The 16,631-nt window shown below is 35.4% G+C and overlaps 4 protein-coding genes across 5 annotated transcripts; 3 read left to right on the plus strand and 1 right to left on the minus strand.

Moving 5' to 3' along the window:
- The first annotated feature begins 1,890 nt into the window (after positions 1 to 1,890).
- Positions 1,891 to 3,806, plus strand: LOC121798273 (acyl-protein thioesterase 1 homolog 1-like). Of its 2 annotated transcripts, none has more exons than XM_042197190.1 (9): positions 1,891 to 1,975; positions 2,077 to 2,179; positions 2,477 to 2,513; positions 2,604 to 2,673; positions 2,755 to 2,859; positions 2,957 to 3,107; positions 3,201 to 3,283; positions 3,367 to 3,460; positions 3,554 to 3,806. In XM_042197190.1, the coding sequence occupies exons 1-9, from the start codon at positions 1,945 to 1,947 to the stop codon at positions 3,624 to 3,626; spliced, it is 747 nt and encodes a 248-aa protein (XP_042053124.1). In that variant the 5' UTR covers positions 1,891 to 1,944; the 3' UTR covers positions 3,627 to 3,806. The 2 variants fall into 2 exon arrangements, with proteins under 2 accessions (XP_042053124.1, XP_042053125.1); XM_042197191.1 differs by having other exon boundaries at positions 3,201 to 3,216.
- Positions 3,807 to 7,299: 3,493 nt separating this feature from the next.
- LOC121800285 (acyl-protein thioesterase 2-like) lies at positions 7,300 to 8,881 on the plus strand. The gene is made up of 7 exons (XM_042199859.1): positions 7,300 to 7,330; positions 7,474 to 7,561; positions 7,967 to 8,003; positions 8,078 to 8,147; positions 8,222 to 8,338; positions 8,425 to 8,578; positions 8,830 to 8,881. The coding sequence occupies exons 1-7, from the start codon at positions 7,300 to 7,302 to the stop codon at positions 8,879 to 8,881; spliced, it is 549 nt and encodes a 182-aa protein (XP_042055793.1).
- Positions 8,882 to 9,933: 1,052 nt separating this feature from the next.
- On the plus strand, positions 9,934 to 10,758 carry LOC121800450. Its single transcript, XM_042200027.1, has 3 exons — positions 9,934 to 10,023; positions 10,157 to 10,210; positions 10,301 to 10,758. The coding sequence occupies exons 1-3, from the start codon at positions 9,985 to 9,987 to the stop codon at positions 10,559 to 10,561; spliced, it is 354 nt and encodes a 117-aa protein (XP_042055961.1). The 5' UTR covers positions 9,934 to 9,984; the 3' UTR covers positions 10,562 to 10,758.
- An 80-nt stretch (positions 10,759 to 10,838) lies between these two features.
- Positions 10,839 to 16,323, minus strand: LOC121797935 (lys-63-specific deubiquitinase BRCC36-like). The gene is made up of 10 exons (XM_042196718.1): positions 16,042 to 16,323; positions 14,189 to 14,314; positions 13,724 to 13,811; positions 12,962 to 13,047; positions 12,673 to 12,891; positions 12,251 to 12,417; positions 11,780 to 11,938; positions 11,611 to 11,691; positions 11,474 to 11,528; positions 10,839 to 11,248 (listed from the first exon to the last, which is right to left on the minus strand). Exons 1-10 carry the CDS (start codon positions 16,150 to 16,152, stop codon positions 11,054 to 11,056), a joined length of 1,287 nt encoding a protein of 428 aa, XP_042052652.1. The 5' UTR covers positions 16,153 to 16,323; the 3' UTR covers positions 10,839 to 11,053.
- Between the last annotated feature and the right edge of the window lie 308 nt (positions 16,324 to 16,631).

Genomic DNA, 16,631 nt, shown 5'->3' on the forward strand with positions numbered 1-16,631 from the left:
ATTCGGATTTTTTAAATTAAATCCGATTTTTTTTTTAAAAAGAAAAAACAAAATTGGCAACGGCATTGCCGTTGGCCAATCAGGCGCTGCCACGTCAGCTGCTCAGCGGCACGGACGTGCTCGATGCATCGAGCAGCGCCGTGCCAGCTGCAAGAGCATAGCGGCGAGCAGGGGTCAGCCGCGCCAGCGGCCCGGAATCCGTCCTTGCCAGCGAGCACCGCTGCGAAGGCTTTAAAAGGGTGATGAGTCTTTCTCTAGTATATTTTCTAAATTGAAAATAAATATTTGTCCTAAATTATGTGGATTCTACTTTGTGCTTGGATGGTAGTGGGTAATAGTGGAGTTGACAATACTAAAATATAGTCCCCTAAGACGAGTGAGAAATTTGCTTGCAAAAAGCCTCATGTACAAAATATCTGTGTACACCTCTAAAATAAATATTTCTAAAATAAATATTTCTAAAATAAATATCTGTGTACACACCTCTATGTATACTTGTATTTTGTGAATAGTTCTGAGGAAAACAATACAAGAATAGGCTATCATTGAAAACATAAACTAGCTTTTCATATCATTAAACTAGTTTTCAACATCTATTCTTAATGCCTAGGCCTAACATAAATTAGCTTTGTCCCTTGCAAATATTCTTTCTCAATGACCTAACCAGATTGTGTTGCACAATTTTTTTTCATTTAAAAGTTGATATTTTACTTCAATTTCCAATAATATCTTCACAAGCAAGAATACTCGTTGAAATTAGTATCAATATGCATGCACATATATATATATATATATATATATATATATATATATATGTTCAATGATTATATCATGAAGATGCTACACTATCAACAATAGAGAGGTGTCCTGTTGATTTTGGAGACAAGTTGTCTTGCACTGAAATCCAATATTTGGAGATTTCGTATCAACAGAACCAAATACAAAACTTGTACACCTATTGTCCTTGAAGAATACAAAATCTATAATGAATATTTAGACAAAATATACCAAGTGAAAAGTGGCAAACAAGGGAAGGAACACTGAGATGAAAAGTTGGTTTGGAAATGAAAAGTTTTCAAGCTTTTTTCTATTACTTCCCAGTTTTCATTACAGCCATTGAAATCTACTAGCTAGCCTAACCAACAATCTTTACTTAGATTATGTACCTCAAAATTCCATATTCTTTTGCATGTTGTATTTAAAAAACCAATCTTATTTAGGAAAACAGCAGACACCCCTACAATATTTATTTGCATCTGTTGATAGCTTGGACAGTTAAACCTGACATTCAAGAAAATGGGCATCCATCAGTCATCAAAAATATATAAACAAATGATCATAGAGATATGTGTTTTATCTTCTTGCCACAAATTGAATTATTCCTTTGTTGTTTAGAGTAAAATTCTTGAAGTTGTATACAAGTAATAGTAGTAGTAGATCTGCTTTATATCAAGCCACTGCCAAGAAGCACAGATTCTTTTCAAATGTGTACATCTACAACCCTCCCTCCAAACCTAATTAATCTCAAGATTTTTCTATTACAAACTCTTATACAAACAACATGCCACATGTATGTATGTGACAGTAAGTTGAACTACTATTTGTAATAGAGGAAGTAGCATATTGTATGTTATTAAGATGTGTTATTTTTCTTTTTAGCTTTTGTTGTTTTGATTAATTAACTCATTGCTCTTTGCTGCTTAAAGATTCCATTCATTTGGTCCTTGTCCTTACCACTCATAGGATTAGATACCTCCCCCCTACCCTACCCTACTCCCTCTATTTTTTGAGATTTTAGGAAATGGGCATAGCTGGTTCACACATACATTTCAATTTCATTTTCCACCACTTTTTGAGTGTATAAATAGGGGTGTGGTGCCTCAACTTCATTATATATCACAAGGGAGTTCTTCAACTATTGAGAACTTAAGTTTCATAGCCAAAATGAGCTTCTCAAATTCATCAACAGGCTCTGGTTAGTGCAAATTTTCCACCATTTTATACTCATTTCATGTCTGCATTTTGTGTTATCATCACAATGAACTGTTTTGGCTCGAATTTGTTGTGCAAATTCAGGTAGAAGAACATTTGAATTTGGAGGTACATATGTGGTTAAGCCAAGAGGTAAACACCAGGCTACGATAGTTTGGCTTCATGGTCTCGGTGACAACGGGTCCAGGTAAAGATTAAAAATTAGACCACCTTACATTATTCATAAAGGGAACAACATATTGCCATTTCTTTGTGATGTCTTCATAGACATGATATGAGAAAGGAATTTTTTTTCATATTTCTTGTCTGAAAATTGGAATATGCATTATCTAAAAGTTGTTTTTGGGTGGGTGTTTTCATAACAAAAGCACAATACACAAAAACCTCATGCATGCACCGTTTCATCCAATCTACACTATATGGTTGTACAGAAAAAAATTTAAGCCTCTTGCTACTCATTTTCATTATGTATATCTACTTGCAGCTGGTCACAACTCTTGGAAAGCCTCCCTCTTCCTAATGTAAGCACATAATCATCCTATCTCTTCTAAGGCGTTATGTTTCTTACCAAACATTGTCCTAACTTTTAAATTTTGAACTTTATGATGAAGATAAAATGGATATGCCCCACTGCTCCAACTCGCCTCGTTACTTTACTAGGTGGATTTCCTTGCACAGCATGTAAGGGCAAAAAACAGATCAATTTTATTACTGTATTATGCAACTTAAACTGAAAATCTAGCATGCTTTATGGTGTGTCAGGGTTCGATATGGGAGAGCTATCTGAAGAAAGTTCCGATGACTTGGAAGGATTAGATGCCTCAGCAGCACACATAGCTAACTTACTCTCAACTGAGCCTGCTGGCAGTAAGAGTCTCTGCTAATCTAGTTTTCTTCATGTGATTTTGACGTCCAAAAGCGCGTTGTTTTGAGATGATCTTCACCTTGTTATGCCTGTTTGCAGTAAAGCTTGGTGTTGGAGGCTTTAGCATGGGAGCTGCAACAGCTCTCTACTCTGCAACTTGCTTTGCTCGTGGCAAATATGAGAATGGCCGCGCTTACCCTATCACTTTGAGGGCCATTCTCGGCCTCAGTGGTTGGCTTCCCGGAGCTAGGTTTGGTTTCTATGATCAAGAAAGAAATTACTCAATAAAATTGCTACAATATATAGTAGTTTTACTAAAATGTTGACCATTTTGCCCTTGCAGGAGCATGGCTAGCAAGGTTGATAAATCGGGCGAGGCAGCTATGCGTGCTGCCTCTCTCCCGATCTTCCTATCTCACGGACTTTGTACATAAGTCTACTTTATTTTTTTCTTTCAAAATCATGTTATCAAGAAAAAAGTTTATTCACTAATTTGTTTTTTTTAATAGGTGATGAAGTTGTTCCTCACAAACATGGCGACATATCATACCAATCTCTTCGCACGTCCGGTTTTCGAAATCTATCTTACAAGACATATGAAGGGTACTTCTAAATTTATTACTACTATATTGTTCCTAGTAATGATATCTATAAGGGCTTTTGAGTCATTTTGCTCTTGTCTTGTTGATGTTGTAGGATTGGACATTATACTGTGCCTAAAGAGATGGAAGATGTTAGCAACTGGCTAAATATGGCCATGAGGTTTTAGGATTTAGGGTTATTGGTTCGTGAGGGTTACTCGATTCGACTCTACTCGACTCGACTCATTAAAATTGGGAAAATAAAAGGGTATTGTAGATTTGTAGTAAGAGTCATGGCTTGCAAATTTGCAATGTAATTAGGGTTTTATCTTATAATATAATATATGCTTTCATTGGCTTTGATATGAGTGTTTGGGTACACAATAACAATAGAGACTTTTTCAAAAAATATTCCGTACCTTACTTTATTAGTAGTTGAATAAAATTATTAAAAGTTAGATATAAATTTCGTTTGGATAAAATTAGTAAAGTAACTAAAATTCATAATAGATTCGACCATGTGTACAATGTTTATCAACCTAATAATTATAGGATTTTACTTTTTTTTTCTTACTCTTTTAATTTTTCTCCACTCTCCATTCAATTCACTCCGTCCCAAAAAGAAACATCATGATCAAAGCCACAAGTTAATCAAGAAAATTCCCCATCCCCTCCCCCATCTCCACTAATATGAAATAACTCAAATAATTTTAATTTATATTCAGGTGCTCATTTTCAGAATTTAATAGACTATATTCAGTTTTTTTAAAAGGCTGAAAGCCCAAATCTTCATTTGATGTTGATGCTCTAAATTGTTTTCTTTGCTGATTAAAGGAGTATTGGACGTTTTCAGGATGACCAAGAAGAAAGTTCAATTTTACGTTTAGCATCTAGAATAACAAAATGTTAAAGAATACAAATGTTAAAACAAAGAAGTATAAAGAGAGACGAATTAAAAAATATTTGAGCCTAAATGGTCATTGGACAATTGCATTTGCAGTACCTAGTAAATTTTATTAGCACTAATAGTATCTGGACAATGAGGGTAATCACATTTTTGTCCTTTTAGACATTTCTACCCTTTTTCAATTTTTTAAACTCTAAGACTATTAATGTCTATGTCTTTTTAATAAAATACTAGTTTCTTGAAAGTAAAATTATTCTTATTTATAAAAACTGCGTTCTTAACCGTTTAGAAAATCCTAGGTGCCGAAAAGAAAATAAAACATAACTAGGAAATTAAAATTAAACTCGAAAAAACACTAAATTGTCTTTTTCGCCATCTAAACAATGTCAGATGACCAAAATCCATTGCACATCATCGTAGTCGTGTTGATTCGCAATCACCGTGCAAATTTCAAGTCATTCTGACACATAACGTTTTTGGCTCGTTTTCACCGCCGCCTTCATCTACTGCTAGAACTACATCACATTGCATCTTCAAGTTGGATATTAGTTAAGCTATGTTTGTAAGAAATGATTGTCTATATATGGATCTTTAGTTTCTGTTATGTAAATTATAGATCAATTTCAAACACATCCACACCCTCCTATTTCCATCCACCAAAAACAGTTTGAATCTTTCACTCAACTAATTGTTTCCCTTCAAAAATTTCTTGAAAGATATTCTCTCCACCGTGTCTGTACTAAAGAAGAAGTTGGGTGAGTCGCATTGCAGAAGCAGCTTACCATGCTGAAGATGTGATCGAGTCCTATATCGTTGAATAGATTCATGTTCGATCAAGAGACTGAGTAGAAACAATCGCTCCACTCAATTTTATCAAGGTCTTTTGTAATTTACAACAAAGAATAAAATTGTTTATTACTTATTGAACACACTATAAATCTCTTTGTTGCTTGCTACTGATAATTTGTTTTCAATAGGTCTGCATAAGGTGTTTTCTCAGCTCGATTCAAAAGCACCGTGCGAATTTCAGGTCATTCTGATCTATAACGTTTTGATGATGTTGTTGAGAATGCTAGACATGATCACTGGAGGAGAACCTCATCTCCAAATTATTCTGATTGTTGGAATGGGTGGGGTAGGCAATACTACTCTCGATAGAAATATCTATGCAAGCCCACTTGTCCACCATCATTTTGATGTTCTTGCATGGTCTACAATTTCTCAAGCTAAGAGTGTATTGCACGAGAAATTCTTATATAAGATCTTGGTCAAGTTGGCAAGGGGAAGACATATGATTTGAGTAAAAGATGAATTAGGATTACAATTGTACCAATATTTGATAGGAATGAAGTATATTATTGTGATAGATGATATGTGGGATATTGAGGTATGGGATGGCGTTAGGAGATTCTTCCCCGATAATAGACATGGGAGTAGAATAGTGTGACTATAAGGCTATCAAACTTAACATCTCTATTTAACTATTTGAGTGGTCTTGATATGAAATTTTTGGATGAGTATGCTAGTTGGAATCTATTTTCTAAGATCGTGTTCGGGGACGAAAGTTGTCCTCTTGAGTTGGAGGACGTTGGAAAGAAGATTGTGGAAGCCTATAAAGGACTTTCATTGGAAATTGTTGTAATAGGTGGACTCTTATCAAAATCTGAACGGACAAGAAAAAATTGGGGATTGTATACAAAAGATTTAAGTTCAATTGTGAATTAAGATGGTAATAGAGATGCTTACAATATTATATTTGAGTTATAATAATTTGCCAGTTCACTTGAAATTATGTTTTCTTTGTATGAGATCTCATGATGAAGATTGTGTGATTCGAATCTCTTACCTCATCCCATTTATAGTTGATGTGGGATTTGTAAAATCAATTAATGGGAAGTGTTTCAAAAAGACAATAGCAGAGTAGTGTATATAGATGAATTTATTGACAAAAATATGTTTATAGTTGAAGAACGTAGACATTGTGGGAAGCTTAAATCATGCAAAATGCATGATCTGTTGAGTGATGGCTTGAGAGAAACTCGAAAATCGAAGTTTTTATGCGTGTAGGAAAAACAAATCATTCCAGAAGTCATAAATTCTCAACGTCGTATTTTAAGCTATGGAGTCTTCATTCCTTGTCTGGTCTTTTATATGGGCATGTCCAACGAGATAATTATGAAAAGATTTTGTTATGCTAGTTAACTTGCTTCTTCTTTTAATCAGTTTTGATTAATTACCAAGACTTCCCTCTTCATTGTCTTTTTTTTCTGGAATTTAAAGACAATATATTTTCTGGCATTGCTAATGAATAACTTTTTGATACAAGTAGAATGACTTGAAATTTGCACAATACTAACTTGAAATTTGCACGATGCTTGCGTTAGCGCCAGAAACGTTCTACACATTATGATGCAAATCTAGTTGACGACGTAGGTGATGCCGTTGATGACAAAATTGGCGAAACAAAAAAAGATAACTGAATGGCGCGAAATTCGCATGGTGTGCACCAACATAAATTTATGTAATATTGTAATAGACCATATATTTACCATAAATTTATTCTCCACATGTCGATTTAAGATCGTAAATTAATGATAATTGCAATCTAACAATAAATGTATGAATATAGTATCATATAATATCAATAGAATTAAATTTTCTCCACTTGTTTATTTTTTGTTGTTCCCCGGTTTAATCTCTACTTTTTTTTATTGGTTTCAGGTTTACCATAAATTTATGTAATATTGTCATTTATCATATATTTACGTAAAAAAATTGATTTAAGATCGTAAAATAATGACCATTGCAATCTAACAATAAATTAGAAATAAATCATAAAATATCAATGATTTGCACCAGTATTTGAGGATATAAATAGGGGTGTGGTGTTTCATCTTCATCACAGATCACAAAGGAATTCTTCAATTCTTGAGAACTTAAGTAAGATAACCAAAATGCCGCCGCGTTCAGCAAGATTAGGCTCTGGTTAGTGCAAATTCTCTCCCTCGTTTGCATTTTGTTTAATCACCAAGTGTTCATAATTTCTTTGCAAACCTTGTATTTCAATGAGTTATTAGTACTTATATGGAGTACAAATTTAATGAAGTGTTTTGGGTGTGAAAATTCAGGTACAAATGCAACATCTGTGATTGATCCTATAGGAGAGCACAAGGCCACAATAGTTTGGCTTCACAGTCTCAACGAAGACGGGTCCATGTAAACATTACATGAAAAGATTACATTATACATAGAGGGAACAACATATTCTCATATTATGAGACCAAGGAAATACTACTATGTAGTCATATAAAAATGCAAAATGCATTATCTAAAATTAAGTGTGTTTTTTTATGTGTATTTCCATAGCAATACACAAAACCTCATGCATGCATCTCATCTAATCTACACTAGTATCTGGTTGTACAAAAATCTAGTATAATTTCCTTCTTAATTAATCTTGCATGTTTCTTAGGTTAACGCAACAATTCTTGCATGTGTTCTTCATCCACAAATACAGTCTGAACTCTCTAATAATTTTCATTAGTAGTTTGATCATTCAATGCGTTGTGTCTTTGTTGAAAGTAAACATAAGGCAAGTAATACATATATCTTATTTTGCAGTTGGAAATCACAGTTGGAACAACTCAATATTCCTAATGTAAGCACATAATTATACTGCTATTTGTTCTAAGGCTTCATGTTTTTCAATAAAAATTGAACTTTATGATGAAGATAAAATGGATATGCCCAACTGCTCCAACTCGCCCCATTCCCGGAGTAGCTGGCTTTAATGCCGCAACATGTAAGGACGAAAAACAGATCAATTTTACATGATGCAACTTAAAACTGAAAAATGAAGCATATGGGGTGTGTCAGGGTGTGATTACGATATGGGAGTTGTGTGTACAGAAGAAAGTCCATACGACGACTTGGGAGGCTTAGATGCGTCAGCAACACGCGTAGCAAACTTGCTCTCAACTGAGCCTGCTGGCAGTAAGAGTGTCTACTAATTAATCTAGTTTTCTTGATGTTGGAGTGATTTAGATTTTAGACATCCGGGATGATTTGTTTGGTTGCAGTAAAACTTGGTGTTGGGGGTATTGGCGTTGGAGCCGCAATAGCTCTTCACTCTGCAACATGCTTTGCTCGCGGCCAATATCATAATGGCAGCGCTTACCCTCCTATCAATTTGACCGCCATTCTCGCCCTCAATGGTTGGCTTCCCCAAGCTAGGTTTGATTTAATTTTTGTCCAAACAATTTGGTGTGGTGTGGTGTGGTGTGGTGCGGTGGTGTTACTAAAATGTTGACCATTTTGCCCTTGCAGCCGCATGCGCAACCTCATTCATAATCGTCCATCACGAAACAGAGCTGCCTCTCTCCCGATCTTCCTAGCTCACGGACTTTGTACATATCTCTCTACCTCTTTTTTGCTTTCAAAAGCATGTTTACCAATTACTATTCACTACTTATGTTTTGGAACAGCGGATGTCTTCGTTCATCAAACCCAGATGGACAGAGCCCAGCAGTCTCTTAGCTCGTCCGGCTTTCAATATATATTTTACCAGGCATATGAAGGGTACTTGCAACTTTATCATCCTAAATACAAGTAATGACATCTCGAGGACTTTGGACTCATTTTGCTCGTCTTCGTGTTGTAGGACCGGACACCATCTTTCGCCTGATGACGAGAGAGCACATATCATATATTGGCTAAATACGGTTTTTCAGTTGTAGTAGGATTTATGGATACATATGCAGTTCTCGACCCATTAAAAGCATCATATTGATTGATGCATAGTGATTATTAATTTCCTATATCAATACTTATGATTTAGAATGAGCACTACTATTTCTTTTATGTAATCTCCAAGTAGAGGGTGACTTACTAGTTATACCATTGGAATCCACCACCACCACCACCACCACCACCACCCCCCTACCTACATTAACTGTGACATGAATTAAAGTATATTCATTCAAGTATATTGTCTTGAGTTGACACAATATAAGTTATGGAGTATTTAATTCAAGTAGGTGGTTTTCTAGAAATATTAAATTCAAAGTCATATTAAGCATGTACAAAAGAACAGGTCTATAGAAGATCAATTAGGTATTAATCGTGAGAAGTCAAAGATCATTCCTTTAATTTACTTTCGGAGTTGTTTATACTAGTCGTGCTTGGCAAACTATGACATTTATATACTCCATAAATTAACAATTTTAACAACTAAAAAAATCAAAAATAAATTTTTTTATATTTTTGGTCGATTTATTTGATTTCCCAACTCATGAAGTCTGGTTACATTTCAATTCCATACATTAAAAACCCATTTAAATCCAAACATGCACTCAAAAATAAAACATGTTACTAATGTTCAATTAAAATTAAAATGGTTCTTAAAAAAATTCAATACAACAAACATAAAAGAAAGTGGTTTGAGATGTTTGCCCATGCCCAAGTTCTACGCATACCCCTCCATGTGTTAAGTGATGCATATATTTAGGCACAAATTAATAAGTAAAGCAAAGGATAAGACATATTTTTAACTATAAATATATTCACCTCTAAATTGTGATTAAATCACAGCTTTATTAAGTTTCTAAGCCATTCTTAATTTCCCTTGAAAAATCACAGAAATGGCTGGTCAAGACAACTCATTTTCAGGCCAAGCTCAGGTATTTTCTTTGTAATTTATATATCAAATTGTTCCATAAACTCATGTTTTTTCATCATGAATTAAGTTTTATCTCAAAGAAACGTTAATAAGAAGACAAAAACATGAGCAATTATTTAATGATTTCATTGTAGCTGAGAAGAGATAGCCCGCAAGATCAAGGTGAGAACCAGAATTTCCTTCAAGAGGTAAAAATTCTTACTTTATTAGTATTTCTTTTCCATTACTGAGAAGAATCGACGACCTAAACTTTTTCAAATTTTGAATTAAAATGAAAGACTGGAACACAAGCCAAGAACATGGCGCAAGGCGCGGCTGATGTGGGCAAAGGAGCCGTGCTCGGGGCAGCCAGCCTTGCCCGTGGCGTGGCCACAGGTGCTGCCAATGCGGCAACGGGGGCAGCTGATGCTATCAGGAACACCTTCGCGGGCGCCCCTGAAAGCCATCACTACAGCAATGCTAGCTCGGACGCCCCTGAAAGCCATCACTACAGCAATGCTAGCTCGGACGCCTCGACTCATCCACACAACCCTAACTAAACCCATCTGCACTTTTTAGATGCAATATTTTTTAATTTAGTTTAAAATAAATTCTTTGGTGCATACCGAAGGTGGCTAGTGATTGAAAAATAATTTAGGATTTTATTTGATTTGTAGGATGGCGATGATTTGATATCGTTCCCCTCATTCTATTTCAGTGATCATAATAAATAAATAATACTATTATTACCCTAAAAGCAGCAGTTGAGTTTCTCAAAATATGCATTTAATCAACAATGGAGGTTGCTAAAGAGATTTTCTCATCAATAGAATCACCTTGAGAAAGAGAGGTTGATATAAATGGAAACAAAGGAGGTTCCAAATTCACCAGTATATCTAAAAAGGGTGATGAAACTTCGATATAAACTTAATCATATGCCATATTCAAAGTTGTTTCTTCCCAAGACAAAATGATATTAGAAAAGCAGAGATAGAAGATAGAGAAAAGGCATAAACACTTGCAAGATTTAGGCAAAAGGGGAAGCTCAGCTCTCACGACTGGGACCCTCTTCGGCTCCGGCTACCACTGACATTTTTTAGGTGGCTAAAGTCCGTCGGATACAGGTCCCTGTGACCTGAGGAACTACTCCTGTGCCCTTGAGATGGAGAGCGGGGGGATGAATTTGAGGGACTCCCTCTAGCAACCTCTGATTCCAGTTGGTTGGCTTCTTCCGTAAGCAGATTTAACTGTTTCAAGAAAAGTTTCAGGGTCAAATGAAACTTCAGCTTCTTTCAATCGACAGAGTGTGAGCATAAATGGAAAGGGGTCTGAAAGGGGATAAAGTAGGCAAGACGAATCAGGAAGAGCCAAAATCATACATACAAGGTTACCAACACAAGGGTGATATAAAAACTAGTACAAACTAACAAACTCCACATCTTTAAGGGCATCTAGGGCAATGTATGCCTCACCTGAATTTCATTTTCTCTCAATCGATCTTGAAGAACAGTCATGGCGGGACTCAAGCTGCAAAGAGTAGAGCAACATATGAAACATCAGTAATATTGAGCAAAAGTATCAAAGTCGAAAAGGTTTGATGATCCAATACCAGTATTCGATCATTTTACACATGGAAGACTTGTACGTGGAGGTGTGATGAATGAAAGAGAGGGGGTGAATTTTTCCATCCCTGGAGATGCATCAAATAAGGGTGGTTATGATAAGAAAAATAAAATGTCAGAAAGAAAATGGGAGTAATGGCAGTCACTTAATGTCACCTCGTGTTTTGTGCCATTGCTTGATTGTACGCAGTCTTCTCCTCTTCATACAGCACCCGTTGGAGATTTGTAAATGATGACAAAGGAGAATCAAGACTCAGAAGGGATGGTGTAGGGAGAACATGAAGAAGAATTTCCTTTCTGATATATTCTGCGCCACTGCCAGCCAGCAAACAAAATATCTTCTAAGAACAAATAAAAAATCGACAGACATACTTTTGGTAGGTGAAGTTAAATGTTTGTTATTTCATGAACACATTGAAGTCTCGAGTTAAGCAATTAAAGATAAAAATATTCCAACATCTTATTCTATCTAATTCTTGAAATGACAACATAAAATTTCACTTTCCACAGATAAAGTTCATTTTTCTTAATGCCATAGATATATTCTTTTACTGATTTAAAATCATCATTTCACAATGAGTTCGGGAAATGAAATATTGAAGAGATAAGAGTTCGTACTCACATTACCTCATCTCCAAATTTGACAAATGCATTGCTTCTTGCATACCCTCAGACATATCCATGGGATCAAAATCATGAATTGCATCATTCAAACTGTTAGCATGACTATTGTTTCCTGTTTTAGCATTAGCATTAGCAAAAAAACCTCCCAAACGTGGTGATTTCCCCGAGCCCTAGCAAGACAAGTTGAGTTACTATATATGACCAATCAAGTAAACATTCGAACCCACTTGTGGAAAAGAATGCAATTTCAATCCATATCACTATTTCAATAGCCCAAAATATTTGACTCTTAAGGAAACTTATGAAAAACCCATGTCCAATATTCAACAGATTAGCTACAACGAATTATGATAGCAAGCCATCATAGACTTCAAAGACAGAACATGCACAAAACTCAAGTCTATCTTGATTCAATTCAAGCATACCGTAGAAGCCCTACTGGCTGCCTCTGAATCTCCAGTGTCTTGTTCCATGGTTTCTCCTTTGGAAGAACCAAACAAGGCAATTGCATTGTCTGAAGAACTCATGGAAGAATCTAAATCTATAACAGAACTTTTTTGAACAGGAGTGAGAGAAAGAGGTTTCATCATGTGACCCTGCTTCCCATCCATAGACTGAAATGCAATGACTTGAATCCTTCCGACCTATAATGATCTATATCAGCTGCAAAGAAATCTGATTATGTCACAGACAATTGTATTAGTTAGAACTAACCTTTTGAGCATCTTCACTGAAACAGGAAAATATCAAACCAATAAACCCAGAATCCAATAGCTGATACATTGCTTGAGTTCGCACATCTGCAGAAATCCCAGAAAGATGGAACCATATAGCATAGCAAATGAGGAAGAGGGCAAGCAGAAGAGAAGAACTAAGGCCCTTCTTGGTATGATGGAATGGAATGGAGGTAGGAATGAAATGACAATTTCTTTTCATTTTCATTCCATTCCCCCTCATTCATTCCATTGTACCAAGCAAATGAATAGAATGGAAGTAGGAATCACATTCCATTCCATCATACTAAGAAGGGCCTAAGGTCACTCCAATTTTGTAAAATGACTTTTATTACATAATGACAGTTTTGAAGTATACTAGGAGTAATATATACCAACTGCATAAATTTTCTTAGATTTCATCACCTTCTAAACAGTATTCATAGGAAAACTATCTCAGAGTGTGAGGTAGCTAGCCTAGAGTAAGGCATACAAGTCGATCTGTGAAAGTAAATTTTGAATTTGCTGGGAACAGAACCCCAAAATCCAGGGTTTTATCAATGGACTTAAAAATGTCATAATACCAATTTAGCCAAAACCAAGTCAGGCAAGAAATGGGTTTAGAAAATGGGGTGCTACCAAGATTGCTATATATTTCATGCTTTCCTTTTTAAATGTTGCACTTTAACATAAGGTAAATCAAAACTGCCAACACAGCCCAAATTATTTCCCCAGGAACATTTTGAGTCATTAAAAAACTCACCAACATGAGATGGTAGGACTGTGATATGAGGGTGTGAATGATACCAGCCAATCACTCTAGTTGTAGTTCCTGTTTCCATCGTCATTCTGTGTTATAAGGTTAATTGGACAAAGTCATCAACAGTTACCGGGAGAATAACACATAAGCATATTTTATTAACCGAACTCTCCAACAAGTTTTCTGGGTATATGTGGCCATAAAGGGAAATATGAAAATTAATATAGCAGCTTTAAAGATTTTTCTCATTCGAATATTCGATATTCATGCTTGTCTAATTTATAATTTAAAAAAACTTGTATAGCAGTATATAAAATATTTTAAAAGTTCAATAAGCCAAAATTTGGGTACTTCAGAATCCAAAGCACACAAATATTCTACCAATAACCCACTTTACAATCTGTTTTTTATTTTTTTTCAGAAAGATCCGTAGAAGTTCAATAAGATGAAGATGTTGTAAAAGGATATCTCAGCATGAACTGATGCAGCAGTCAGCTGCTCTGGGTTAGTCTCTACTCTATCCTTCTGTCGATCAGAACGTGGTTGTGGAAGTGCTCCCCAAATCAATGCAGTAACATTACCATTCTTAGAAGTCTGAAAGAAAGAAAGAAAAAACATGCGCACGCGCACACACACACGTCATCAGATAAAGTAGGAAATTCTTCAAAAAGTGCCTACATCTATATGATTCACTAGTAGTGCATTGATTCAGTAGACCATCATACTTTGAAGATCAGTTAATTGTCTATAAGTAATGGCTTGACCTAACCGACATGCCTCTAAGCATCAATTATAAATTAAATAATTTAACACCCAAAAAGCTGCTCTCTTCAAATCAGCAATTCCATCATTGCTACAACTAATAGATAATAAATTACCGTTATTTTTCTAAAAGTAGAAGTAAAACAGAAAAGGGATACAAGATAATCATCGAGATTACTTTCTATTTTTATAAAAACCAACTTGAATACATCAAAATTTAGTAATGTGATTTTTAACAGAAAAGTTAAATAAAATAGTACTATCATAAGTGTGCAATACAAAATAGCAACCAATTACATATGATTAATTTTATGAGCAATATACACTAAATTCAGTTGGAATCCATGCTACGCGAACATTTCGAATAGCATTATTATTGATTACTATAGCAAAATGTTCCTCGATACAACAAAATCACTTGAAATGCAATATTTTATACTACTACTGAACTTGTGGATTTATACGGCTAAAATTTTCCCAAAACATAATTAATGTACTCATAAAAAGATAATATTATTATTATTTGATATGTTTCAGAACTTTAATATCTGTAATCTTCAGGTTCAGGTTTGCATATGTCAGTGCACTTGATTAAATGTTCCTCGGAATAACCTAATCACGGAAGCTTTAGAATTTTCAGGCATAAGTTCCCTTGCACATGGAGCTCGAGTCAAAACAATTTGAAAACCCCCATTTGGGAAAGAGGCCATAAATCTAGGACAAAGGTTTTATAAAATTGACTTTTTCATGTGAAATACTTCACAAGTTCCTGGTTTGTCATTACCTTGATCCACAACACCCTACAACAATCCACAGTCAAATTCGACCATTGCATCCTAACAACTTTTTTCTTCTTTTGGTTCTCAAATCCTCCAAATCAGTAAGTGTATCATCCAAACTTAGAAAATGTGAAAAAAAAACAAATTATAGGCACTCTTTCAAGAAAGGCAAGAAACTGCTTAGCTGCAACATATCCTCAGAAACAAGTCCTTTAGAATAAAATTTCTCCAAGACAGGATCCACAAGACCTTATTGTTGCTAAATTAAATCCAAACTTCCTACAGAATTTCACATCTACCAATCCTAATCTAACCAGTTGTGCAACTAGACACTAACTCTCTTTTTGTTCCAAGCTATGGGGGCAGCAACATCGTAGAAACTTAATTGTTGCAATCAGTAAGTCAATAAGGCAAAATTTGCGGAACCATTGGGTGGAAACATCAATGAATCAGTAAAACCATAATCTCTAAGGACAAAATCCTCTCGAACGAGGATCAAACCGTGAAATTTACAAAGCCAACTCACAAATGAAGCCAATAAGATAAAACAAAAAAAAATTCAAGTTCATGAATGTCCTCAAAATTTCTCAAGCTAGCTCTGTAACCAAATACCAGAAATGTGCAGGTTTGCGACGCGTTAGGTATAAAAAAACTAAAAACCTACAAACGCAACACTCCTTCCAAAACCAAATTGGAACAAAACAGAGACGCAAAAGCTAAAACCCATAAAAATTGCAAACATGAAGAACAATAATTAAAAGAAAATGAAACTTAATGAACCTGAATATCACCAAGAAGAAGGCCCATGATCTCCTCAGTCTCAGTGGACAATGCATGGGTGAGGCACGTCAACCACACATCCTCCGACATCTTCACACTCGTTAGAGACATCCCTTCTCTCTTACTCCCACACTCTCTCTATGAATATCGATCAGAAAGTTCTCAATCTCTATCTTCCAACGTATAGACACCTTTTTCCCGAACAATTTTGCTTATTTTCTTCTAAAAATGTGTTGAAATCTTCGAATTCTAGCTCGTATTGGGTTTGGTCTGGTTTGGGGTTTTGGGAAAATGCATAAATTTGTGGGTTCTTATACAGTGCGCCGTGTGGTGGGTCGTAGCATTCCCCCGCTGCACCCGCGTTACCTAGCCGTTGATTATAATCAAGCAAATATTTACCAAAATACCTATATACAAAACTTGAGCTGGGCACTTTTACACCCAAATTGAGCAATTTGCAGACTTGTATGTCCGATTTGATTATCAGGGCATTGTCATACCAATCAAAGAAAGCTGTGATGATGGATTGGGTGCCGGAATTCGAATTCCGAGGCTGGGCGGCGATTGTGAGTGCTAATTTTGTTATAGCA

Source organism: Salvia splendens, chromosome 4, assembly GCF_004379255.2.
Source record: "Salvia splendens isolate huo1 chromosome 4, SspV2, whole genome shotgun sequence".
In the NCBI taxonomy this organism is placed as follows: domain Eukaryota; kingdom Viridiplantae; phylum Streptophyta; class Magnoliopsida; order Lamiales; family Lamiaceae; genus Salvia; species Salvia splendens.

Bases quoted from the DNA above. Each gene is read 5' to 3' on its own strand.
- LOC121798273 (XM_042197190.1), top strand. From the start codon at position 1,945: ATGAGCTTCTCAAATTCATCAACAGGCTCTG. The intron at 2,514-2,603 runs GTAAGCACATAA...TTTATGATGAAG, and splicing joins AAAGCCTCCCTCTTCCTAAT to ATAAAATGGATATGCCCCAC. The intron at 3,461-3,553 runs GTACTTCTAAAT...TTGATGTTGTAG, and splicing joins TCTTACAAGACATATGAAGG to GATTGGACATTATACTGTGC.
- LOC121800285 (XM_042199859.1), top strand. From the start codon at position 7,300: ATGCCGCCGCGTTCAGCAAGATTAGGCTCTG. The intron at 7,331-7,473 runs GTTAGTGCAAAT...GTGAAAATTCAG, and splicing joins TTCAGCAAGATTAGGCTCTG to GTACAAATGCAACATCTGTG. The intron at 8,579-8,829 runs GTTTGATTTAAT...GTTTTGGAACAG, and splicing joins GGTTGGCTTCCCCAAGCTAG to CGGATGTCTTCGTTCATCAA.
- LOC121800450 (XM_042200027.1), top strand. From the start codon at position 9,985: ATGGCTGGTCAAGACAACTCATTTTCAGGCCAAGCTCAG. The intron at 10,024-10,156 runs GTATTTTCTTTG...ATTTCATTGTAG, and splicing joins CATTTTCAGGCCAAGCTCAG to CTGAGAAGAGATAGCCCGCA. The intron at 10,211-10,300 runs GTAAAAATTCTT...TTAAAATGAAAG, and splicing joins ACCAGAATTTCCTTCAAGAG to ACTGGAACACAAGCCAAGAA.
- LOC121797935 (XM_042196718.1), bottom strand. From the start codon at position 16,152: ATGTCTCTAACGAGTGTGAAGATGTCGGAGGATGTGTGGTTGACGTGC. The intron at 13,812-14,188 runs ATATCCTTTTAC...ACCTTATAACAC, and splicing joins CTGCATCAGTTCATGCTGAG to AGAATGACGATGGAAACAGG. The intron at 12,892-12,961 runs GTTAGTTCTAAC...AGATCATTATAG, and splicing joins TCAGTGAAGATGCTCAAAAG to GTCGGAAGGATTCAAGTCAT.